The sequence below is a fragment of the Syzygium oleosum genome, unplaced genomic scaffold (assembly GCF_021117445.2).
Source record: "Syzygium oleosum isolate NSW1041296 unplaced genomic scaffold, Sole_v2.1 Sole_v2.05, whole genome shotgun sequence".
In the NCBI taxonomy this organism is placed as follows: domain Eukaryota; kingdom Viridiplantae; phylum Streptophyta; class Magnoliopsida; order Myrtales; family Myrtaceae; genus Syzygium; species Syzygium oleosum.
The window spans coordinates 7868088-7894960 of NW_026607489.1; the positions used below are offsets into that span (position 1 = coordinate 7868088).

Consider the following 26873-nt stretch of genomic DNA (forward strand, 5'->3'; position numbering starts at 1 on the left):
ATTTTCTACTATGATCAATTTTGCAACAAATACCCTCAGGGACAACAGTCATATGTATTATGGAAACAGGAAGACTGGTAGAAACAGATTTGAAAAGCGTTGCAAGGCCCCAACAAGAAAAGCAGTTCGCCTTCCTACTTACAAGCTTATTATGGACTTGTTGCACTGCCTCTGCAAAAAGAATTTAGAAACCACAAGCCAAGAATAGGAACACCCAAATTTTCCAAGATTTGGATCTCCGAGGGCGTTCACATATTTTCTCTGGTCTCCCTGCTGACATTAGTAGGAAGATCTGGAGGAAGACAGAATCTAGACTGCGCGGCTAGAGCGATGCCGCATATAATCCTCAATGAGATTTATCCAGGTCTGTCTATTTATAAGATATCTAAAAAGCAAGAACAATGACATGAAGGGCAAAGAATACAAGATTGTCATCCAAAAGTAGAGGGGTTCTGAGTTGGTCAACCAAATCAAAGACTTGATATTGTTGCTCAGGGTCGTTAAAGGTAGCAAAATGTCTCAGTCAAGAAAGCCAAACATATGCAGAAATCGGTCATCCTGTACAAGTTCAGATCATGTATAGAACTATTACGGTCTTACTTGTACTGGAATATTGCCTTTTGCAGCATGACCTTTAGATTTTATCTACTCAATCTGTTATTTTGTATAAATAAGGTTGAATACATGAAAGTTGTCTACGTCAAATGTGTGCTGAATAAACACAAAAAAGGACATACAAGAGTCTAAGAAGACGTATTTTACATGCAAAATGAGCTCCATTTGGTTAAATGGAAGTCCCAATCAGTGAGAAATTATTACATACCTAAACCTCGGGCTTGAGCAATCAAATGGAGCAGCAACAGCGTGACGGAATACTAATGGTGCTCTTGTGCGTGCTTGAGTCATCAAATCTGCTAGTTTGCCTCTCACTTGATCCAAGTTCAATGTATGATGTTGGTATATCTGCCGGCACATATTTAACAGCAACATTAGACTTCATAATATGAAGCCCAGAATAACCTCACGTGGTTTAAACTGTCATTCACAAGGCTTTCATGATGATGATTGGTGATGGTGCTGGAGAAGGAGGAGGGGTGGGGGCCATAAAACAGAGTCAAGAAAGCATATGAGATTATGTACTAGAGTAATACATTGAATACTCATTGTAACTCTTTATGCTTTAAGTTTGCCGTTAAGTTGATTGTGATCATACAAAATGCAAAATGAACATGCCTAAGTTCAGAGATCTAATTGACATTATTGATAAAAGTTGAGAGTAATGCCCTTTAGCCCAACGTTTGAGATGAAAAACTTCTCCAGTCTCCCCTTTTTCTGAGAGCATGCTCAAATAATGATCAATGCATGTAATCCACCAAAAAAACCGTAGTCAAAATAAGAGTTGCAGCTAAAACCTAACGAGGACAATTAGATGGTAGGAGAGAGAGCCTTGCATACTCAGTCACGTAACAATGCCTTAATGTGGCCATTAAAAATGTACCAAGTTAAAAGTAAAAAATGATTGGTGCTGTGATGAGAACAGGTACATACAGGCTAAAAATATTATAGAGGAGGAGATGGGAAAATAATACATTACCTCTTCTAAATTAACTTAATGCAGAAAAGACCAAAATATTCACAAAGAAATGAATCAGACAATTAAGCCTTGTATGGATGAGTCAATGCGAACATGCTAAAATGACTGAGGCTAATCATAGCATTGCCTGTTCTGAATGGTATTGCATCATGTGCATTCAGTTCAGCAATGACTTCCCAATTTACAATGAATAAAGATCCTCAAGGAAAATAAGGGTACCTTGTAAACTTATCCCAGAAGCATGAGCCAACTTCCGAGAACAACAAAAGTGAATCGTGTGCTTAAGCAATGGCCGAAGTAATTGTTTCCACATCGACAGGGCGCCAAAATGTCTTCTGAACACAAAGCAACCCAGTATTGTCCTTTGAGTGTCTGAATCTGACCTCCCATTGCAAAGATTTAGCCATACTCTCAATCTCAGATATAATCTCCATATCATCCCTGACAATGAGAATTCCTTCTGGCCTCAAGATCCGATCAACTTCGGCAAGAACTGGCACCAACTTGCACCTGTGACAAGAAAAGCATCAGCATGATGAGGAATCCTTTCCTCCTGGAGGATTCAGTGATGGAATGACTCAAGAGGTGAGTAGACAAAAAAAAAAAAAACCTCTTCTTGAGAGTGGCAAAGAGATAATCTGCATGGAGGAGATCATATGATCTTGGGTAGGTGTTGAATGATTCACACCAATCATGGTATATTCCAATTAAACCACGCTCATAGATTATAGGAAGTGTGTCAGGAGAGTTAATCGGGATTACATTCATTACCCACACTTTTAAGTCCTTAAGCGCAGCAGCAAACCTACACGTAGAAACAAGGATAAATTGACATAAGAATGCAAAAATGTGTACATACATATACACATATATACCTACAATCAAATAATATCGACATGAGAAATAATTTTCTAGTCTGAGACATTTCTGCAAGGAAAGGAACATTCAGATGAAAGGGTGGTGAGCACATAATAATAGTCTAGTTACTAAACTAATCCTATTGACACCAAATGATAAATATATATATGATTAACGGAAGGAATAATTACTACCTTTTCACTTACAAGTTCAACCAAAACAATGGACATCAAGTGAGGAAGGGACATATCAAATGGGAAATAGCAAATTCCTATCCCAATTTTAGCACAAGCAAAAGAAGTAGCTTACCCTCCATAGACAGCTCTCATGTCCATGACATTCCTAATAGAAGACCAACTGACACCTATCCCATTCAAATATGTTTGGGAGATTATATTTTTCCAGTGCTCATAGTCAGCAGTAAAATCTTCTTGAGTCACCTTGCCATATACTGCAACTTTCAGCCAGTAAGGTGGTTTTCCCAAACGACGTGGCCAGTTCTCAGGCCACTGAGACCCACGTTCCAACATGTCTGTAGGCACCTTATGCATGCAGGCTTGCAGTGTTACATTCCTAGAGTCATTCAAAATAGGAATATGAATATAAGAGACAATTAAAACGATATTCTGTAGTAGAATTACACCCTTAAGGCCATATGAGGAAAAATGGTACACCATATGTCTTGGTACCACCCAGCCACCCACACCCCTCCAAATCTCGAAATTTGAAAAATTGGCAGTTATCATGTAAGCAAAATGGGGGATGTGATTAGCCAAGTGATACCACGTCAGCAAAATGCAATATCACTGTTACACATGATACTTTTCACTGTTTGAGATGCTTCCCTGGAAAAGTAGTTTTGCTTGCATGAAGAGCACTTCTCTAGAATCACCACATAGGGATGACCAAGTGTGGAGTGATATTCTGCTTTCTATAATTTCCATTCCTCAATATGCATTTTCTTAGAAGCTATTTGAATGACTAAAGGATAATAAGGAATTGCAAAACCTGGAGTTGCCTTTATTTTGTCACAAAAAAGATTGTTATTGGAGAAAGCTAGAAAGAAGCCCCTTGAGTTTAGCTGGAGTAGATACACACCCACACACATACACATATGTATATGAATGATTAGTTTACGTTGTATATAATAATCATAACGTGTGATGCAAGATAATTCTGCAGTCACTGGAATGAAGCCATTGGTCATAAGATAGGTAGCAACTGTCCTTTCATTGCCCTCTGGAATTAGTTTAGGTTGTTCTTACTTTGCTTAAGTTTGATCTGTTAACTTTATAATTTTTTATAAGTACATTATCAAGCAGATACACTCCATAGTCAGCATGCAAAGAACCAAATGGTATGGTAATATTTAGCAACAAACCAAATCTTAAGATTATGAAAGATATACCAAGCTGAGTTTGCATCATCCAAGTCATTGCAGAGTGGAGGATCATTTTGGGTTCTACTCTCATAGCACTCATTAGATGTCGGTTTCCTGTACATTGCAATGGACACTTTGTTCAGTTTGTCCTTCTTTTTAATCAACGTGAGATTCCAGCACATAGCCGTAGTCAGTTTGGACATCTCTGCATTGCAATCAGAGAGAAACAATGAGCAATTTAAGACGAAGTTCTAAGCATACCATCTCAATTAAATGTACACTGCATCAACCTTTCCAAATGCCAACATCTTCTGCACCCTTTCGATAAATTGGAGTAGCAGACCAAACAAAGTAACCACCCGGCCGTAAGAGGCGGTTAAGCTCCAAGAGAAGTTTGCCCCCTGAAACGTACATTGAGACCAAATTCAGATTTCGCACAAGTGCAGGAGAAGAATGTGAACAGGTGCAGATGTAAAAGACCTTCAATGTGCCAAGGGACTCTACAGCGAGCACAGTGAATAGCATCAAAAACACCACTAGGAAATGGTAGCCTTTTGGTGCCCATGACTGCTAGCATGGCCGGAATACCCCGTTCGAGTGCGAACTGAACTTGAGCTTCATGCTCATCTTTGGGAGCAAACGACATAGTAAGAACATCCCGTTCAAATAAATAACCTCCGAAACTGCCAACACCACATCCAACATCTAAGATCACCCGGGTTCTCTTCCCCCATGCAATAGCAGGTTTTGCCTTCAAGCAAATGAAGAGAAGAAGTCCATCAACAAAATATCTTAGATTATAACACAGAGAATTTTATTAAAAGGTCCAGGCTTCTCTACTAGAAGGAAAGCATTAATGGGTGTAAATGATCTGGATTTGAGACAGTAACATATAGCCGTCAAGAATGTGAACTTCAATGATCCAATAAGCAATGGGGAATAACTGACCTAATATAGTAGGTTATTATACACGTCACAAAAAATAGTTAAAAGTTCTAGCGAAAGTGAAGCCTTCATTAACCAATATCATAGGAATTAGAGAATGCAGGAGGCACTTCAATAATCAAGCAATTTGTATTTGAAGAAAACCTCTATGGTCCATTTGAACTAAACAACAATGAAAGAATCCTTCCAGTACATACACTACCTACATCCACATATTTGGCACTTCATTTACTCTTACCCACAAAATATGCCATTGCATGCAAACTTCAATACAAGCCACACCTCTCATCAGGTGGAGTAATTGGGAGCCACAGGTACAGAAGCTCACCATTTATGTCCAGCAAATAAGTGTGAAAATGAAACACCTATGATTTCATGTCAATTGCACTGTTTAGCATCTCTTCCCCTTCCTATTTTTCCAACTTTTAAAGCATGGTTATCTGGATATCATGTGTTATAATAACACCACTTGATCAGGTAGAAGTTCCATACTATGTAGGTATTGTGCCTCGCTATTCTCATCAAGACACTCATTTACATAAAACTACAAAACGAAAAAGAATAGATTATTTGGCTTAGTCAAACATCAGAATAATTTCATGAACTACTGCACTTATAAAGGGTGAGCGACTTCTGAAGAATTTACTAAACCTCCCAGTGGCTAGGTTAATTTAATGAAATACAGCACCTATAAAGGAACAAGAAAGCTTCTTGTCCTTGCTAAGCAGATATAAGCGCAGCAAACAATTAGGGTAAAAGAAAGCCAATTGAGATGGTGTAAAAGCTCACAGCTTCAATCCGATCAATATAGGGGATAGCGCCATGAACAAACTGGGTTCCACCTCCAGGGAATATGAGATATTCACCAGCAACTTTAACCCAGTTTTGACCTCCCTTGACCCTAGCAAGCTCGGTGTGTGGCACATTATAAAACCATATCTGCAGCAACCACAGACTATAATCACCATAGAACTATGAGAAAGGGGGGTTAATAAAGAAAAGGAAAAAAATGAATGCAAGAAAAGAACCTTATCCCTGCTTATAGGCCATTGAATTGGTTTTCTGTATCCCACTGGTAGAGGAACAAGACAGGTAGGAGCATTATCAGGGCAGTGCCTCTCTCGATGTTCATAATGCATTGTAGTAGGAAGCCTTCTGACAGCATACATATTGTCAAGGCAAGGGATGTAGTCTGGCCCAGCCGTGGTATTACAAACTCTCCAGACATAGTCATTTTGTTCCTTAGACATTGAGCCTTGCTGAGCAGTTATCTCATTCGAACTATCCGACTGATCATTAGACTCCTGAAGCATTTCCTGAGTTTCTTGGTTATTGTCAGCAACATGTGGTTCATAATTCTTGTCTTGATCCTCCCAAACCCTCTGACTATTCTGATTGACCTCTTTTTCTTCCTGCTTAACCTTATCTAAGCTATCCTGAGCATTCAGTCTTTTGGCGCTATCATCCATGTCAGAATCATTTCCTGTCGAGCTATTCAACTTTTCATCAGAATCAGATCCTTCACTAGCCACAGTTTGCTCTCCATCATTTCGATCTCCGTCTGCATTTCTCATTTCCATATTCGGTTTCTCTCCAGTCTCAACGCTCTTGTGATGGTTACTTTTCTGTATATCCTCCGTTTCATCCTCAAATTTAGACTCAGTGTCAGATTTGTCAGGTGTGTTTTCTGAGGACGTCTTCATATTAGTGCTGTCCTCTGGTATTTTCTCTTCCTGGTCAGTCCCCGCTGTATTAGCAGAATCAGCCTTGGTTTGCTGAACTGCGTTCCCCGACTCTGTTTCAACTGTTCTTTTGTCATTGCTTACAACATCCTGGCTTTGAATCTGAGTATTCCCTGAACTTCCATCAGTTACTTTTTGTCCCAAATTATTATTCTCTTGATGTAGGAAGTCAGGATTCTGAACCGGAAAAGTAGACGAAGATGGAAGGAATATCCAAATTGCAGATAAACTCAAAGCGACAAACACAACTACAGCAAGCCTCGAACAGTGATTTGATGATTTCCTCACATCAAATATAGAAAAATTTCCTGAAGCCATGTGCTAGTGCTGTAAATATTTTTCCGAGCTATAAGCACCTCAATCTGTGAGAAAAGAAAGTATGATCACTAGATATTACACAAAGAATGACATTGAACATTCAATTTCTGGCGAATCGCATGACAGTTTTATAAATTCACTTACAGACATGCTGCAGCAGAAAATGATTCAGGACTGAAGCAAAATGGAAATAAACGCAAAGGAAATAAAATATAATTGTGCTAAAAGCCAAAATTGCTTGCATAAAGTAGGACGGATCTCTGACAGATTCTAGATTATGCTTTATGCTAGTGTGTGCCTATTTTCTGTCCCCGTCTAAGTAATAGTTCTTTCTGCACTCTACAATGCATAACACGCAAAATGTTTGCTCCAGTATGAGTTAGGTCACTGCTTCAATTCACAATATGGACCTCTCATAGTGATATTGGAATATGTCACTGGACACTACACTGCAGGAGTTTCATGCGCTAACACGGCATACTTAGTGCAAAAATCATAGCCTGTTTGGCACTCAACTGATAAGGTACAGCCATAGTTTACAGGGTACGCCTTGCTCAATACTAAATCGGTAAAAACAGATGCTACGTCTCATTTTTTTTTTCTATAGATTAATAAACGTAATATTAAAGTCACTCGAAAGCTAGAAATCGATTATACGAATACAAATCTAGAAGGCCAATGTGGAATCAAACCGCCGAGTCGTCATACATAGAATGAGGTTATTGATTCACTCCCATGAGCAAAGATGACAGTCCAGTGTAGTTGCATACATCCATACGATGCTCTTGATAGCAGAACCAAAATGGAATAAATCTGGGAAAATTTTAAATTTAGCCAGCAGAAAAATCCACATTGAGGGTAGAAAGAACAGCTCCAAAAGAACCAAGACAGTGTTGCCGCACGACTATCAACTCCAAGCCAAAAGCATTACAAGTACGTTGGACACCCAGGAATCACACTGATCACACATAGACCCTCGACCAAGAAACTACTAACAGACAAGCTTCAGGAGAAAACCAACAACCAAACAAAAAAAAAGTTCCAAATCATCCCAGTCGTAATTCGGGTGTCAAAAAGGAGTGGCCTTTGGTCGTTCTATCGCGGAGGAAGACAAAGAACAGCAGTTTTTCTCAAGTGGGTCGCCGAAAAGCGTACCGCCTCCTTGGCTTCCGATGATCGCGCTGGCGAATCTTCAGACACGGACGTCGCTGCGAAAAGTGGGCCGTGACCGAGCTGGCCAACGAGGTGTCCTGTTCCGCCCCTAGGAATGCAGAGGACGTGGACGAGAGAGAGCGAAACCGGAGCGCGGGTACGTCGACCCAGATCTCATCTTGCACGACAAACGATGGAGCTGGACGAAACTTCTGGTTCGGGTTCTGGAGAGCGAACAGTAACGTTCTGCTAAAAGCGGTGCTGCGACAATCATGGTGGGGTCGATGTATTTCCTTCTTGGTAGCTGAATTTGACTCCATGGTTTGAAACAGAACATAAGCGTGGATTGAGGGCAAATGCACAGCTACATTTTTTTTTTATGGTGTAATTAATTAATTTCTGCTGTGCTAAAGATTGATGGGGTAATTGATCTTATTTTTCCAAAACCTTTTTGTAGCATAAGATGAGCCTAAGTAAATTGTTAGAAATTGGGATTCATGCTTGTATGATTAATATCAAGAATTATTTGCAGTGTTCTTAGCTCTGCTCTTTTTAATGAATATTTTCTTGGGATGGTTTTTTTGGGTGTTTCATTGAGGGTTTTGCTGTGGTGTCGATACATAAGTTTTCGATTTGATAAAATGGGAAAGAATTTTCAAGAAAAATGTCTTCTGTTTTGTTCTAAGGTGGGAAGAATCTTTTAGCCTTGATATTTCCGTCCTAAAAAATAGATGGAGTTAACGAAAATACTTCATTGTACTTTTCGGATAAATTTTAATATTTAATTATACTTTCATGATAAATTTAAGAACTTTTAGCGTATCATGTCTTTTTGCACACCTAAACTTTAATAAATCCATCGTTGTTAGAATTCTTCTTTTTCATAATCACGGGGCCAATTACATGAAGGCTCACGAAATACTCTCCAAACCTTACGAAGTCTTTGCATGTTTAGGTAGCTTTGCCCAAAGTAGTCTACTAGCAGGTGACGCCTATTTCTTGAGTTGAAAACCTCTCGACACCCCAACCAACTTTACTGGGTGAGTTTTTTAATTTTCTGAAGGAATAATTATACTGTTTGTTAATGTACTTTCACGCTTTATCACACTCAAATCAATCTACTATTAATATATCTAATCATGTCATTCTGCTTTCACAAAATTTTTTAGCCAAGTCCCTCTAACACCAAGTTTGACCAAATCCAACTAAGATGGTCATTCGAATGACGCTAGAGTATGAAATGGATAAAATTTAGCAAATGCGGTCATTTACGTGGATTTTCGGAACTCAAATTCTTACGACGATGAGGGCATCCCAGAGAGGTTGAGTTGGTGAAGTAGGGCCAGGAAGAGAGCCTTGAGCGTCTACCTGTGCTAGGTGACATCTATGTTGGAAAAACTTTATCCATGTCGTGGTCCAATATTGTCCAACGACCACGTTAGTCAGAAAAGTCATAAACCTAGTGCACTTTACTATTTAATTTCGTCAATTGAGTTTTAAATATTTTCGCATTTTACCAATTGAGTCTATTCGGCCAATTTTGATAAGAAATTGCTAACGTGAAAGCCGGCCGTCCTACGTGGCACAACCGATGCTAATGTAAATAATTTTTAATAATATTTTTAAAAAAATCAAACTTTTATTAATTTTTTCTTTTTTTCCTCCTTCTTCCGCCAACCAGTTGGCGGGCTTCGACGATGGCCTGCGACCGGCCAAAGGAAACTACCGGACTAGGTTGCCCTCACTAGAGGCCAGCGATGGTCGACCTCGCCAGCTTTGGGCGAGGCCCACCCTCGCCAAAGACCTACGAGGGCAGCCTTGTCGATGGTTGCATTTGGCCGGTCGTTAGCCATCACCCAGGCTTGGCGACCTAGAGGAAGAAGAAGGGACGAAAAAAAAAGGAAAAAAAAAGAAAAAATTAAAGATAATAAAAATTCAAAAAATTATTAAAATATTATTAAAAATTATTCACTTCAGTGCTAACCGTGCCACGTGAAGCAACCGATGTCCAAATTAGTGATTTCCGGCCAAAATTTACCAAATAGACTTAATTGGCAAAACATGAAATGATTTAGATCTCAATAGGCAAAATCAAAAAATCTCGAACTGAATTATCAAAAGTGCAATAACTTCATGACTTTCAGACAATTTTCCCATCTTTTCTTAATTATTCTTCCATGCAAGTGTGACAGTAGTGCTCTTTACATGTTTTGAACTTGAAGACAGTAGGAGTAGGGGTGTTTTGATTCTCTTGCTGGATCGAATCATATATTGTAGGCCACCGAATTTCCACCAAACGGCAGGTAAAAACGAAGTACATCACCGATCATGGAATGTTTCACATATTATTAGCTATGTTTCCATGGTTCAATTTAAAAATCAACTTCTCAAAATATTAATTAGGGGACTTAAAGTGTACTTGAACCAAAAAAGAAAAACAAACAAACAAACAAACAACCTCCCAAAATAGTGCGCAATAATGGAAATTTTTGGAAATCCATCACTTCAACATGAAAAAACAAGAAGACAATGTTAGAATTAAAACCAAGATAGTTTACATGTGATCGACTTACTAACACGATTGAGTTAACATCTGCATTTGCCTAAAGAGGAATGCCCCAATTTTCCATCGCAGAAATTGGTTGAAATCGTGCCGTTCTCATTATTGTATATGCTTACGCCACGCGGTCGGACAATGCAACGCACAGAAAGAATGAAACGTAAAAAGACGATGAAAATCAACAATGGACAACGAAAACTGGGGTAGTTGTTATATGCCGAAAGCCCACCATGACATCTCAATCACAGTAATCTCTCCCGAAAGAGCTGATAGAACGGGAGGCATTTCCTAACAATTCATACAACTCCAATAAGAGTCGAGATGGATTTCGCATGCAAAATGTGGTCCGTCTTGTGAAATGGAAGTCCTAAAATCTCATGTACAGGCACAATTTGCAGAGAAATTAGCACGATCGGCTAAGCCTCGAGCTTGAGCATTTAAACGAAGCAGCAACAGCCTGATGACATTCTACTGGTGCTCCTGTATATGCTCAAGTCACAAAAACACCTTGTTTTGGCTTTCATATTATCCGAATTCAGTGTGTGATGTTTAGTATATATGCTGCACGCATTAGAGAAGCAACGTTAGACTTCAGAATCTGAAGCACATAAGTAACCTAACATGGTTCCAACAATCACTCAGAACGTTCTCATGAGGATGACGATATGGAGAAGGGGAAGCAGAGCAGATGCCACTGGCATAATGTGAAGTCAAGAAAGCATGTCCACCTATGAGCCAGAGTAATATATATTTACTAATTCTTCATCCTTTGTCCTTCAATCTGGTATTAAACTTGCTCTTAATTGAAAAAAGTGAACAAATAAACAGGCCTAAATTCAGAATCTTACTGAGACGTTGCATTGTCCATTTGCATGCAATAGAGTTTAGAATAATTCGACAATCTAATCAAAAACTGCTCTCGTCTTTACTTTTCCAGGAGCATGCTCACATCTTGTGAATGCAGATACTCCAAAACTGCAGACTACTAAGAACAAGAACAGTTGCTGAAACCTACAAGGACAGTTTGACGGCAGGAGAGAGAACGTTGCACATTTGATTGCATAGAAATGCCTTAATTCATCCATTTAAAATATATGAAGTCCAAGAAAACAGATTGACTTGGAATTGCAATGAGAATAGAATCATATGGGTTAAACATCTTACAGAGGTCAGAAGGGAAGATGGAAAAATTAATGTATTGCTAATAAAATTATTGTTCTTGCAATTACCAGTTTTCAGAAGAAAATGAATCACACAAAACACACTCTCACATAAGTCGATGGAAAGATGCTAAAATAACAGAGAAAAATTATACCATTGCACAGCCTACAAAAAGTATCACACTGCATCCATTCATTTCAGCACTGCCCTCCTGAATAACAAGGAAAAAAAAGATTCTGGAGGTAAACAAGGATACCTTGTAAGCTTTTGCTGGCCCAATGGCTGCTAACTTCTGAAAAAACCGATACCAATAGTGTTTTAAGCAATTGCTAAAGTAATTGTTTCCACACATAAAGGCCGCAAATATGTCTTCTGAACAGAAAGCAACCCTTCATTGTCCTTTGAGTGTGTGAATATGACATCCCATTGCAGAGATTTAGCAATACTCTCAATCTCAGCTATAGTCACCACATCATCCCTGACAATCAGAATTCCTTCTGGCCTCGGAATCCGATCAACTACTGCAAAAACCGGTATCAAGTTGCTACTGTGACAAGAAAAGCAGCAGCATAATAAGGAGTCTTTTCCTACTTAAGGATTGAGTAATGGAATGACTCAATAGAGGAAAAAGCCTCTTTTTGAGACTGGGGAAGAGATTAGCTGCGTGGAGAAGATCATAAGATCTTGGGCTGGTGTTGAATGATTCTCACCAATCATGGTACATGCCAAATAAACTGCGCTCATGGATTATAGGAAGTGTGTCAGGAGATTCAATCGGGATTACATTCATCACCCACACTTTCAAGTCTTTGAGGACAGCAGCAAACCTACAAGTAGAACCAAAGAAAGATTGACACAAGAACGCAAACGTATGGTGCAAATATACAGGTAACACTAACGTGAAGGAAAAAATTGTGCATTCAGAAGCTTTTTCAAAAGAAGAGAAATCAGCAGAGAGTCGATGCTTTTTAAAATCATGATGAATCAGACACAAAACGTACCAATACATAAGTCGATGGAAAGATGCTAAAATAACAGAGAAAAATTATATCATTGCACATCTTAAAAAAAGTATCACACTGCATCCTTTCATTTCAGCAATGACTTCCTGAATTACAAGGAAAAAGATTCTCGAGGAAAATAAGGATACCTTGAGAGCTTATGCCGGCAAAATGGCTGCTAACTTTTGAAAAAACTGACACCAATAGTGTGTTCAAGCAATTGCTGAAGTAATTGTTTCCGCATCTAGAGGACGCCAAATTGTCTTCTGAACAGAGAGCAGCCCCTCATTGTCCTTCGAGTGTGTGAATCTGACATCCCATTGCAGAGATTTAGCAATACTCTCAATCTCAGGATAGTCGCCACATCATCCCAGACAATCAGAATTCCATCTGGCCTCAGAATCCAATCAACTTCTGCAAAAACCGGCATCAAATTGCACCTGTGACAAGAAAAGCAGCAGCGTAATAAGGAGTCTTTTCCTCCTTAAGGATCAAGTAATGAAATGACTCAAAAACGAAAGGAAAAAACCTCCTTTGGAGACTGGAGAAGAGATTATCTGCGTGGAGAAGATCATAAGATCTTGGGTGGGTGTTGAATGATTCACACCAGTCATGGTACATGCCAAATAAACCGTGCTCATAGATTATAGGAAGTGTGTCAGGAGATTCAATCGGGATTACACTCATCACCCACATTTTCAAGTCTCTGAGGACAGCAGCAAACATACAAGTAGAACCAAAGAAAGATTGAAACAAGAACGCAAACGTCTGGTGCAAATATACAGGTAACACTAACGTGAAGGAAAATATTGTACATTCAGAGGCCCTTCCATAAAGAGAAATCAGTAGATAGTCAATGCTCTTTAAAAGTCATGATGAATGTGCAGAAGGGACATATCGAATGGAAACAACAAACTTCCCTCTTAATTTGGACTGTCTGATGATTGCCTCGGTACCCTTTTGAACAAGTGCACTTGTACCTAGATCCCTTTTCGGCATTGGTGCAAATATTATTTCTCGATGCACATATAGCTCAGGTTGTTCTTCTTGGCATCCTTGCATGTTTAATTCCCTATCGTTCAATCGAGAACTAGAGTGGACTGGTTAAATTTAAGACGCGAAAAATCGCCAACCGAGAAGTTGTAGAAGTCAGTTCGGGCGTTGAATACATAGCTGCAAGTATTGAAAGTCAGACATCCGAATGACCAATAACCTCCAAATGGAGATATTGTAGTTGAAAATGTCCCTAGGGATGCTCGTCTGGCAGCAGCGGGGTCGTGTTCCCGTATCGATTGTTGCCAAACGAGCATAGGACATTTAACTACAACATCTCCATTGGGAGGTTATTTGGTCATCCCGATTACTTGTCTTTCAATTCTAGCAATCTATTCGTCGCTAAAACTGACTACTATAAATTCTCGGTTAGTGATTTTTCGCAGCATATATTTAATCAAACTTCTCTAGTTCTTGACAGGGTGATAGGGAATAAAATATGCGAGGATGCCAAGAAAAAATGCCTGAGCTACATGTGCACCAAGAACACCATTTGCACCGATGCTGAAAATGAATCTGGGTACGATGAGTCTTCGAGCAATTATCCGTGGCTCAGACCAGTTGAATTCCCATATCCAGCACCAAGAACAAGTTCACCGCAGTCGGTTGCAACACGTCGGCTAAGTTCGGGGTATATAAGGACTCCTTATAGATCACTTAAGCCCCCTACCATAATACCATTACATTCGTGAAATCATAAATCCACTGGTCATTTTCCATTGAGAACCTGCAATGACCATCGACAAAGAAAACAAATCTCATCTCACCGATCCTCTAGATCGTACGAAACACAAGTTAAGAATTAAGAGGAAGATAAAAACATCATGCCTGTGATCAATAATTTCCGAGTAGACCCCATTTCCATTTAGTATTCCAAACAAAATTTGTTCGAGAAAAAGATGATTCAATCAGAATTTTACACAACAGAGCTCCTAGCATGCCAGAAGCTGTATCTAGACATTTGAGTAAACTAACCAGATCACAACCAAATTACAATCTAGAAGTGCCATTTATGGGATTCCAAATCCAAGCACCACAAACAAACCTGTGTTCCAAGAGACATGCAGGCAAGTGACCAGCTTTGTGGCGTGCTAAAGGGAAAATTAGCTGAAAATCCTTACATAATTTGCAGTCAAGAAAGCCTGTTGGTATACAATCAAAACTCGGGGCGGAGAAACTCAAATTATTCAATCATGCTAAGACTCGATCGTCCATGTTTCGGAACCACAAGTTCATCGCGTCCATCCCCATTCATTCAGCATGCAAAAGCAAGAAAAAAAAAATACGTAGCATGCGACAGAAATAACGAAAAGCACAGAATGCAAGACAGACACATGCGAAACGCGAGAGCCAGAGAAGGTCACGCCCAATCACTTTACAAATGAGATTAGAAGCGGAGGCGATCTCGACGCAATTGGAGGAAGAAACGGGGACGTACTCAGTGGAGGCGACTTCATGGATTCGGAGGCGAGAAAGGAACGAGCTTCTCGATCCCTCTCTCCCTCTCTCTCTCTCTCTCTCTCTCTCTCTGCGAGAGTGCACGACAGCATGACGATAAGCTAAAGAAGGTCGTAAATGGGTCCAACCCACGTGTTTCCGCATCTGTACTTTGTAAAGGGATAGCGCCACTAATGATCCGTAAAACCTAGGCTTAATAAGTAATGCGGTTGCCCTAACTTTTAGTTTGTTTAACATGTTATATGAACGTTAGCCTAATGCTCAATGTAATTCGTGATATTTTAATTTGCTCAATATGATCCCTAGACTTCTGGTACAAGTTCAATATATTACCTAAATTATATGAAAATATTCAATATAATCCCAACTACATGAAATGTTCAATGCAGTCCCTGATCTTGAATTAGTGAAATGATTATATTGAATATTGTCATATAGTTTGGAAACTACATTGAACATGTGCCAAAAATCCAAGGACCACATTGAACAAATTAAAGGTTCAGGGATCAAATTGCACATTGGGCTAAAGTTCATGAATCACATTGTACAAATTAAAAGTTCAGGAACCACATTACATAATGGACCAAAGTTCAAGGATTATTTGTGTCAATTTTCCTTTTGTAAACCCTTGCTCATGAAATTTAGGATGACCCATTTAAATAATTTTGGATTATTAAATGGATTTAGACCCATTTTAATAGGTCTGCTTTGCCTCAAAATTGTCTACATGTACCAAGTGAAGGGAAAATGATACAAATAATTCCTAAACTTTGGCCTCAATATATAGTATGGTCCTTGAACTTCTAATTTGTTTAATAGGATCCCCAAACTTTAACTCAATATATAATGTCATTCCTGAAGTTTTAAATTGTTCAATATGGTCCATAGAATTTTGGTACATATTTAATTTAGTCCATCTACTATATAAAAATGTTTATCTTTGAACTTGAATTAATGAAGGGACTGAATTGAACATTTTCATATAGTTCAAGGACTAAATTGAACATCACATTGAACAAATTAAAAGTTCGAGAAATATTTTGCACATTAGGGTAAAGTTTATGGATCACATTGAACAAATTAAAAGTTCAAAGACCACGTATTGGACCACAGTTTATGAACCATTTATATCATTATCTTGCTAGTGAAAGTTGAACAGGTCACACCCATTTTTAGAGTTTAAAAATCTGCCAACTTCTGCCGGGTCGGTGTTAGTTCTCTAAAGAAAAGATTTTATCATTTGCCCATACACTCTCACGCTTTTTTATAATTAAATCAATTTACTATCAATTTATCTAATCAAATCCTTTTATTTTCGCAAAATTTTTGATCAAGTCCCTTTGACACCAATTCTGATAAAATCCAACTAAGATGGCTATCGAATGACGCTATTAGTATAAAGTGAATAAAATTTGGCCACTGTGAACATTTCGGTAGATTTTCTGAGCTCCACTTCTTACAACAACGAGGTCATCCATGGAGAGTTTGAGTTGATGAAGTATGACAAGGAAGAGAGGCTTGAGCGTCTACTTGTGCCATGACATGGGAGATAATTTTTCTTCTTTTCTTTCTAATTATCCTCGATGACATCCATGTAGAAACAACTTCATCCATGTTGCGGTCCGACATCGTCCGACGGAGTGCGACAATTGTGATCTTTACATGTTTGAACTCCGCAGGAGTAGGGATGTTCTTGTTCTTTTGCTGTTTCGAAACGTTCATTGTAGGCTACCGAATTTTCACCAAAGAACAGGTAAAATGAGTTCATTCCCTGAAATGGAATCAATGGAGGATCGCCTTTGCAGTTGCCAATATAAGAGCGATTGTATGTAGGCGAGTATGTTTCACACATGATTCGCTATGTTTCTATGGTTCCATTCGGGTCTTAAATGTGAAACTTCTTTGTTGTGCTGTAGTTTAGGTAAGGTGCGTTACTCAAACGTGACCCTCGTCGAGTCCTAGCTCAGCCCTAGTGAGTGCTAGGCCACCGTCGCAAGTCGCAGACGAGGATCGGTCCCTCCTCGGCATGTGGTTGCACGGGCAGCAAGCTCTCTCTTAAAATCTGTAAACTTTTGCCGCTTCATTAATGTCGAGTCTTCGATTTTTTAGGTGTTTAGCTGATAGCCATTATCAAAACAGACTTAGAGTGCACGAATTAAGAGAGTTAAAAAACTTGATTATAAAAATAATCCGAAAAATTGCTTAAACCAAAAAAAAAAAAATTCAACTTCTCAAAATAGTTTGCAAGAATGGAAATTTTTGGAAATCCATTACTTCATCATGAAAAAAAAAATTAATGTTAGAATTAAAACCGAGATAATCTACATGTGATCGACTTACTAACACCACCAGAGTTGACATTTACATTTGCCTAAAGAGGATGCAGATCACCGAAGAATGCCCCAATTTTCCACGGCAGAAACAGGTTGAACCCGTTTACGATTGTGCCGTTCTGTTTATCGTATATGCTTACGCCACACAGTCGGACAATGCTACGCACAGAAAGAATGAAACATAAGAAGATGATGAAAATCAACAATGGACACCGAAAACTGTGGTAGCTGATATATACCGAAAGCCTATCAATGTCAAATGCTAGCCACCATTCCCACCATGACATCTCAATCACAGTAATCAATCCTGAAAGAGCTGATAGAATTGGAGCCATTTCCTAACAATTGATACAACTCCAACGACAGTCGAGATGAAATTGGCATGCAAAAGGTGGTCCATTTTGTGAAACGGCAGTCCTAAAATCTCATGTACCGGCACAACTTGCAGAGAAATTACCACGATCAACTAAGCCTCGAGCTTGAGCATTTAAACGCAGCACCTTGTTTGCCTCTCATAGTATCCGAATTCAGTGTGTGATGTTTAGATAAATGCTGCACGTATTAGAGAAGCAACATTAGACTTCAGATTCTGAAGCACATAAGTAACCTAACATGACTCCAACAATTACTCGGAAGGTTCTGATGAGGATGGCGTTATTGAGAAGGAGAAGCAGAGCAGATGCCACTGCCATAATATGAAGTCAGGAAAGCATGTCGGACTATGAGCCAGAGTAATACATACACTAATTCTTCATCCTTTATCCTTCAATCTTGTGTTAAGCTTGCTTATGATTGTAACAAAATGAACAAATAAACAATCCTGAATTCAAAGATCTAACTGAGACATTGCATTGTCCATTTGCATGCAGATAACTCCACTGAAAAATTCAATCTAATCAAAAGTGTTTTGAAAAACTACTCCTGTCTCCACTTTCCCAGAAGCATAATCACATCATGTGAATGCAGATACTCCACTGAAAAACTGAAGAGCACCAAGAATAAGAACAGTTGCTAAAATCTAACAAAGACAGTTTAACAGTAGGGGAGAGCCCCTTGCACACTTGATTGCCTAGGAATTCCTTAATTCATCCATTTACAATATATAAAGTCAAAGAAAAAAGATTGACTTGGTGATGCAATGAGAATAGAATCATATAGATTAAACATGTTATATAGGCCAAAGGGGAAGATGGAAAAATTAATGTGTTGCCTCATTGACTAATAAAATTAAGGGAAAATGACACAAATAGTCCCTAAACTTTGCCCCAAAGTGCAATATGGTCCCTGAACTTTTAATTTATTTAATGTGGTTCTGAACTTTAACCGAATGTGCAATGTGGTCCCTAAACTTTTAATTTGTTCAATATAGTCTATGAACTTTTGGTACATGTCCAATTTAATCCCTGGACTAGATAATCTAGGGATTAGATTGAATCCAATGATATAATAATTTAGGGACTACATTGAACATTTACCAAAAGTTCAGGGACCATGATGAACAAATTAAAAGTTCAGAGACCACATTACATAGTTGGTTAAAGTTCAGGAATCATATTGGACATATTAAAAATTCAAAGATCACATTGCACATTGGGGCAAAGTTCAAGGACTATTTGTGTAATTATCCCTAAAATTAACATTTAAGCAATGACTCATTTTCAGAAGAAAATGAATCGGACACAAAACATACCAATACATAAGTCGATGTAAAGATGCTAAATAACAGAGAAAAATTAAACCATTGCGCATCTTAAAAAGAGCATCAGACTGTATCCTTTCATTTCAGCAATGACTTCCTGAATTACAAGGAAAAAAAGATTCTGGAGGAAAATAAGGATACCTTGAGGAATGGCTGCTAACTTCTGAATAAACTGATACCAATAGTGTGTTCAAGCAATTGCTGAAGTAATTGTTTCCACATCTAAAGGACGCCAAAATGTCTTCTGAACAGAGAGCAACCCCTCATTGTCCTTTGAGTGTGTGAATCTGACATCCCATTGCAGAGATTTAGCAATACTCTCAAGCTCAGCTATAGTCACCACATCATCCCTGACAATCAGAATTCCTTCTGGCCTCAGAATCCGATCAACTTCGGCAAAAACTGGCATCAAATTGCACCTGTGACAAGAAAAGCAGCAGCGTAATAAGGAGTCTTTTCCCTCCTTAAGGATCAAGTAATGGAATGACTCATAAACAAAAGGAAAAAACCTCTTTTTGAGACTGGAGAAGAGATTATCTGCGTGGAGAAGATCATAAGATCTTGGGTAGGTGTTGAATGATTCACACCAGTCATGGTACATGCCAAATAAACCGCGCTCATAGATTATAGGAAGTGTGTCAGGAGATTCAATTGGTATTACATTCATCACCCACACTTTCAAGTCTTTGAGGACAGCAGCAAACCTACAAGTAGAACCAAAGAAAGATTGACACAAGAACGCAAATGTATGGTGCAAATATAAAGGTAACACCAAAGAGAAGGAAAAAATTGTGCATCAGAGGCCTTTCCATAACAAGAGAAATCGGTAGATAGTTCATGCTCTTTAAGATTTATGATGAATGTGCAGAAGGGACATATCAAATGGAAACAGCAAACTCCTTTCATAGATCATAGCTGAAGCAAAAGAAGTAACTAACCCTCCATATACAGCTTTCATATCCATAACGTTCCTGATAGAAGACCACCTGACACCAATACCATTCAAATACGTGTGGGAGACAACATCTTTCCAGTGCTCATAGTCAGCAGTAAAATCTTCTTGGCCCGGTTTGCCATATACTCCGACTTCATTCAGCCAGTATGGTGGTTTTTCTAAACGTACTGGCCATTTCTCAGGCCATTTGGACCCACGCTCCGACATGTCTACAGGCACTTTGTGCATGCAGGCTTGCAGCGACACATTCCTAGAGTCATTCAAATTAGGATTATCAATGTATGAGGCAGTTAACCTGACATTTGGTAGCAAAAAGACACCTTTGAGGCCATATGCGAGCCTCCTATGCCAAAGTACTTTTGTTTGCACATGAAGACCACTTTTTCAGAATCAAAAAATTAAGGTGACTAATTTTGCAGCGATACACTTAATCATGCAAATTTCTGCTCTCTAAAACTTGCGTGTCCTCAATATGCATTTCCTTGGAGGTAACTAGTTGAATGACTGCCAGATCACAAGTAATTACAAAAGAATTGTCGAGAAAAAAAAATTAACAAAGAAGAAATATGGAAAGAAATCTGGTCAACATAATCTATGAATCATTCTACTGGAAATCTAACAATCATCATATGAGAGATATGAGGTACTCGCTTGTGCAAATCATATCAGTTAGTTTTGCCGCATAGCCCATCTAATGAAGCCATTGGAGGTGAACTACATAGGAACCCTCCTTTGACTTGCTTATGGCAGTAATATAAATTTGCTTCTATTGATGAGTTAACTTTTTACTGTTGTGTAAGTACATTATCAAGAAGATGCACTACAGAGGTTGTAACCCCCACCCAAAAAAAAAAAACAGAAAAAAAGAAAAAAACCTTATGTTGCAGCATTACTTAGCAACAAATCCAATCTGAAGATAAAAAAAAGGATGTACCAAGCTGAGTTGGGATTGTCGAATTTATCACAGAGTGGAGGCTCATTTCGTGGTCTCTTTTCGTAGCACTCATTAGATGTTGGTTTTCTGTACATTGCAACAGCCACATTATTCAGTTTGTCCTTTCTAATCACGACAAGATCCCAGCACATAGCCATAGTCAGTTTGGACATTTCTGCAAGCAATCACCAGAGAAAGAAACAATGAGCAATTTAAGATGAAGTTTTCAGATACCATCCCAATTAGATAATCACCACATTGACTATATTCAACCTTTCCAAATGCCAACGTCTTCCGGGTCCCTGCGATAAATTGGAGTAGCAGACCAAACAAAGTAACCACCTGGTCGAAGGACACGGTTGAGCTCCAAGAGAAGTTTGCCACCTGAAATGCACATTGAAATGGATTCAGAATTTTTAAACAAGAGAAGGAGAGGAATTTCAACATTTCTGATCATGACCTTCAACATGCCAAGGGACTCTACAGCGGGCACAGTGGATAACATCAAAAACACCACTGGGAAATGGTAGCCTCTTGGTACCCATAACTCCAAGTATGGCTGGAATACCACGTTCAAGTGCAAATTGAACTTGAGCTTCATGCACATCTTTGGGAGCAAAAGACATTGTAAGAACATCCCTTTCAAATAAATAACCTCCGAAACTGGCTACACCACATCCGACATCTAATATCACCCGGGTTCTCTTCCCCCATGCAATAGCAAGATTTGCCTTCACATTTTGACAATTAGTCTGTGAATAATATAGGCTAGATAACAATGCATAGAAATTTATTACAAAGTCTAGGCTTCTCTAGTGGAAGGAAATTGTTTTTTTTTTTTTTTGGGTAAGAGTGGAAGGAAATTGTTAATGACAGCAAAAAATCAAGATTTGAGACCAACTCAAGAATCCATCAGGTACATATATGAGATAATACTACGTGCAAATATTTGATGTCCTGGCTTGCATTCACCTGCCAATTGAGTTATTGAATGCATTAATCTGTTCAAGTAATTTATCCCATTATTTCCAGCATAATTCTTCAGAAGCTGACCATCTTGTCTAGTAAATAAATATAAAAGTAGATTATACGCAATTCTATATCAATCGTTTGATTAGTATCCCTCACTATTATTTGCCATGTAAGTTTTTTCCTCCAAACCTTCAAACTACAGTCCTCTGGATATAATCTTTCAATGCACATCACTTGGCTGGGTGAAAGTCATACATGCATTTGTCAATGTGCTCAGATGTTTTCATCAATACAGACGTTTACATGTTTGTGTGTGCCACAGACAAACACACGCATGTACAGGTGTGTGTGCGTGTGTGTGTGAGAGAGAGAGACAGAGAGATGAAGGGATGTAGTCCAAAGTTTAAAGAAGTAGATCATGAAATAAGATACTAAAAAGACAATTTGATTGACCTAGTCAATGTCAGAATCAGTCTGTATACTTGCCAATGGTTCCTGTGAACCAGTGTTTCATCAAAAGCGGAAGAAGGTGAGTGACATTTGGCCAAACTTTTAAAAGTAGAGTGAATGTGTCGCTAGGATCATCTTATGCATCAATATAGTCATAACAAAACAGAAAGCTTCCTGTTCTAGTTAAGCAGCTATTGGACAGAACTGATAACTTTAGCCATGAGAGAAAGGCAATTGACAGGGTGCAAAAGCTCACATTTTGAATCATATCAATATAGTGGGGAGCACCCCGAACAAATTGAGTTCCACCACCAGGAAATGTAAGATATTCACCGGAAACTTTAACCCAATTCTGATGTCCCTTGACTACAGCAAGCTCGGTATGTGGAACATTGTGGAACCATATCTGCATTTTGGCAAGAGGTCAGTAGTTACCAGAAAACCCCTCCTCCCCGGCAAAAAGAAGACGGTTATGGCCAAAAGAAGAAAAGGCTAAGAAAAAAGAACCTTATCCCTGCTTATAGGCCATTGAATTGGCTTCCTGTATCCCGCAGGTAGAGGAACAAGACACGTAGGAGCATTTTCAGGGCAGTGCCTCTCTCGATGTTCAAAATGCATTGTACTAGGAAGCCTTCTAACAGCATAAATATTGTCGAGGCAAGGGATGTAGTCTGGCCCAGGCGTAGTGTTACAAACTTTCCAGGTGTAGTCATTTTCTTCCTTCGAATCTTGCTGTGACAGCTTCTCATTTTGGGACTCCACTTGAGTTGACCAAGTGCTGTTTGGAGCAGTTGTTTGAGTTAAATTTTCTGACTGATTATTAGATTCCTGAAATGTTTCCTGGATTTCTAGGTTATTGTTAGCAGCAGGTTGTTCAGAATTATTGTCTTGATCTTGCTGGACCCTCTCGTTATCCTGATCAACCTCTTTATTGTCCTGCTGAACATCATCTGAGCTATCTTCAGCGTTCACTTTTTCAGCACTATCATCCATGTCAGAATCATTTCCTTTTGATCTATTGAACTTTTCATCCAAATCAGATCCTTCATCAGCCATTGTTTGTTCTCCATCCTTTTGACCTCCATCAGTATTGCTCAATCCCGTATTTGGTTCCTCTCTACTCTCATTGCTCTTGTGATAGTTATTCTTCTGTCTATCCTCGGTTTCATTGTCAAATTCAGAAGTCATATCAGATTTGTCAGATGTTTTCATTGAGGAAGTCTTCCCAGGAGTGCTCTCTTCTGATATTTTCTCTTCCAGGTCAGTCTCCACTGTATTAGCAGAATCAACCTTGGTTTGCTCACTTTCATCTTCCGAACCCTTTTCAACTGTTCTTTTTTCATCATTTAGAACATCCTGGCTTTGAATCTGAGTATTCCCCGATCTTCCATTAGTTACTCTGTGTCCCAAACTATCATTCCCTTTATATACCAAGTCCGGATTTTCAACTGGAAATGTGGAAGATGATGGCAGGAGAATCCAAATTGCAAGTAAACTGAAAGCAACAAACACAACTACAGAAAGCCTCGAACAGCAGTAATTTGATGATCTCCGCACATCAAATAGACGAATGTTTCCTGAAGCCATGTGGTAGAGCAATATTGTCTTACCACGCTATATGAACCTCAACCTGGGGGAGGAAAAAGTATTATCACTAGATATTACACAAAGAAAACCATTGAACATCCAATTTCTGGAGAAAAATCACGCAATAGTCTTATAAATTCACTTGTTCTTGCTCTACCAAGTTTACTTTTTCTTGCCTAGACCAGTCTTATAGATTCAGTTATGGACATCCTGCAGAAGAAAATAATTTGGGAGTGGAGTGATAATGGAAACAAACAAAGCAAAAGAAAATAACAGATAATCATGCTCGTCATAAATAAGGAAATTATTGTTAATGCTTGCAATTTTAAACAGTGATCTCCATAAGCTAATTGTGATCTCATCCAGTATGCTCTGTCAAGGTCTGCCTCTTTTGTATCCCTGTATTAAGTAGTAATTCTTTTTGCACTCTAGAATGCTAAAAATCAGAACGTTTGCTTGCACTGAGTTATGTCACCATCTTAATTCACAAACTCACGTCTCTGCAAAGTAAGCACTATCGCCCTATGTCTTCCGTGGCCACTGCAAGAGCTTCATGTCCTTATAAGACACATGTACTACTCATAGCTTGCTTGGCACTCAGCCAATCAGGTATGCCACACACCTCTAGTATGTTTTGGCATCTTACTTAGGATGCTTAGAACAATTTCCGAGAACGGACGTAAGCCACTCAATACTGAATCGAGAAGAACAGATGCTGGGTTCTTATCTCATCCAACAGTTTGAGAAAGGAACATTGCAGATGCTCAGTACCAGATCAATAAGAAAGGCGAGCTGCATTTCATCTTATCCAAAAGGTTGATTAAGTTATACTAAAGTCGCTCCATAGAATACAATCTTATTATCAGGACACAGATCTACAACGCGAATATGGAAGCAAAATTCTTGATTCTTTATACTTAATGTAGGTTAATAATGCACACCCATGAGCATAGATGGAACTTTAGACGTAACCTGGGCATAGATTAAATATAGCCAGCGAAAAATCAAATGAACGATTGAAGTTCCTAAGGGGGAAAAGAAACAACTACCCATGGCAATGGTGAACTCATCCACCCACAGTTTCCACCTATAATTGTATGAATAGAAAGCTTAATTTGGTATAAACATGCTCCTCGCCCGAAAAGTATTATCACAAGAACGATCACTTCGCATCGACAGAACATACAAAATCATTCTGACTTAGCTGGAATTACTGTCACTCTGCAGTGACCACTATGAAATACAACCCAATGCGTCACAAGTACAGTATGCACCCAGTAATCCCACACAGACCTCTTAACCAAGAAAGAAACCTAAAAGGGAGCTTCAGAAGAAAAAGAAAACAAAAATCCGAATGTCCGCCAGCCAAAACCCGAAGAGTAGAGCGCAATCAAGATCGAGAGCCTCAACAATTGTTCACGGAACCATAAAAGAGCGGCCCTTTCGGTTGCTTAGCAATCAAGAAACGAGAAACGGAACATTCCCTCGTAATGGGGTTCGAAAGAGCTTACCGCCCTTTTGGCCTCCACTCATTCCACAGTGCCAAAAAACCTCTCAGAGGCAGAGCAAAGAAAAGACGATGACGATGACGATGACGAGCCTCCACGCGTGCTCCAAGCTGGAGCTTCTTCTGGGACAGGGAGCTGACCGACGATGATGGGTGCCTGCCACTCGCGAAAACCCGAACGAGAACGTCGGCGAGAGAGAAACGACGATGGGCGCAGGTGTAGATCCCATCTGGCGTGTCGTACTTTAATGGAAGTCTCGCCCAGAAAAATTCGTATCTGATCTGGACGAAGCTGATCGAGGTTGTATAAAATGACCAAAAAAAAAAAAAAAAAACAACAATAGTTCGAAAGGAGATGATTATTATATCTTGGATCGTGGGTTTTTTGCAAGATAAATTTGATTTGAAGTTAGATAAGGGAGAGATCTGATTTAGGTTTAGATCGAACCGTAAAATTACAAGGTAAGCTAATAATCACGATGACTTTGTTAAATCCTACATTTTTTTTTAGTACATTAGTAAGTTGCAATTGTGAATCGTTTTTATAATAGGCACCTACTTTCATGAAGCTTTCTAGTGATAGTTTGATGTTATAAGTGGAGTTCAAGTTCGCTCTATATATAGGATAATCTTGATTTATAATTGAGGATGCTAATATGTACATATCACAGCAGCATATTTCTCCAGCTTGTTGGCCATATGATTTTATGTCATAATTTATCTCCCTCTTTTTTCGTGTGAAAACACCCTAAAATAGAGTTTAGCGAACACACTTAATATATATATATATATATATATATATATATATGTACAATGATATAGTTTTGATAAAGAAACGTCTCGATAATTGTGAATTTTCGAGTATGAGTATGAAATTCTAATCTTCATTTGGAAGTACAGTCATGCCCCTTGCAATCGAGAAATAATACTCAAATTCAACAAGTTACATAACATGTTTCGGCATGGCATTCGTGTCTTTATATTATAGTGATAGATGACGGTCAACAAATGCATAGCATGATTAATAAAAGGCTTATTTATTTTCAGTAGCCTTCAACTCATTACCCAACTTTTGTATCTCGACATCCCACCTCGCACTTTTTCTTTTTTCACCATCTTTCTAGGTAAGGATTAGCATTATCTTAAAACCGGATCCGTCACACGATGCTTTTTGTCGCTCTCTAGTAAAGGAGGGAAAGTTAATTGAGTCTCC

At 38.8% G+C, this 26873-nt stretch overlaps 2 protein-coding genes across 8 annotated transcripts; both read right to left on the bottom strand.

Moving 5' to 3' along the window:
* Positions 1-600: 600 nt before the first annotated feature.
* LOC115692195 (probable methyltransferase PMT25) lies at positions 601-8300 on the bottom strand. Of its 2 annotated transcripts, none has more exons than XM_030618971.2 (10): positions 7994-8300; positions 5807-6882; positions 5568-5717; positions 4314-4584; positions 4124-4234; positions 3861-4038; positions 2762-3025; positions 2205-2399; positions 1814-2104; positions 601-963 (listed from the first exon to the last, which is right to left on the bottom strand). In XM_030618971.2, the coding sequence occupies exons 2-9, from the start codon at positions 6836-6838 to the stop codon at positions 1876-1878; spliced, it is 2430 nt and encodes an 809-aa protein (XP_030474831.2). In that variant the 5' UTR covers positions 6839-6882; positions 7994-8300; the 3' UTR covers positions 601-963; positions 1814-1875. The 2 variants fall into 2 exon arrangements, with proteins under 2 accessions (XP_030474831.2, XP_030474833.2); XM_030618973.2 differs by having other exon boundaries at positions 601-1077.
* A 3428-nt stretch (positions 8301-11728) lies between these two features.
* LOC115692181 (probable methyltransferase PMT25) lies at positions 11729-25902 on the bottom strand. Of its 6 annotated transcripts, XM_056311915.1 has the most exons (11): positions 25665-25901; positions 24311-24363; positions 23074-24196; positions 22823-22972; positions 21605-21896; positions 21418-21528; positions 21145-21319; positions 20194-20460; positions 19765-19959; positions 19397-19674; positions 17763-18108 (listed from the first exon to the last, which is right to left on the bottom strand). In XM_056311915.1, the coding sequence occupies exons 3-10, from the start codon at positions 24151-24153 to the stop codon at positions 19446-19448; spliced, it is 2499 nt and encodes an 832-aa protein (XP_056167890.1). In that variant the 5' UTR covers positions 24154-24196; positions 24311-24363; positions 25665-25901; the 3' UTR covers positions 17763-18108; positions 19397-19445. The 6 variants fall into 6 exon arrangements, 5 of the variants coding, with proteins under 5 accessions (XP_056167892.1, XP_056167891.1, XP_056167890.1 ...); XR_008816691.1 differs by lacking the exons at positions 17763-18108; positions 24311-24363 and adding an exon at positions 12778-12815 and having other exon boundaries at positions 19350-19674; XM_056311916.1 differs by lacking the exons at positions 17763-18108; positions 24311-24363 and adding an exon at positions 17437-17715.
* Positions 25903-26873: the final 971 nt, after the last annotated feature.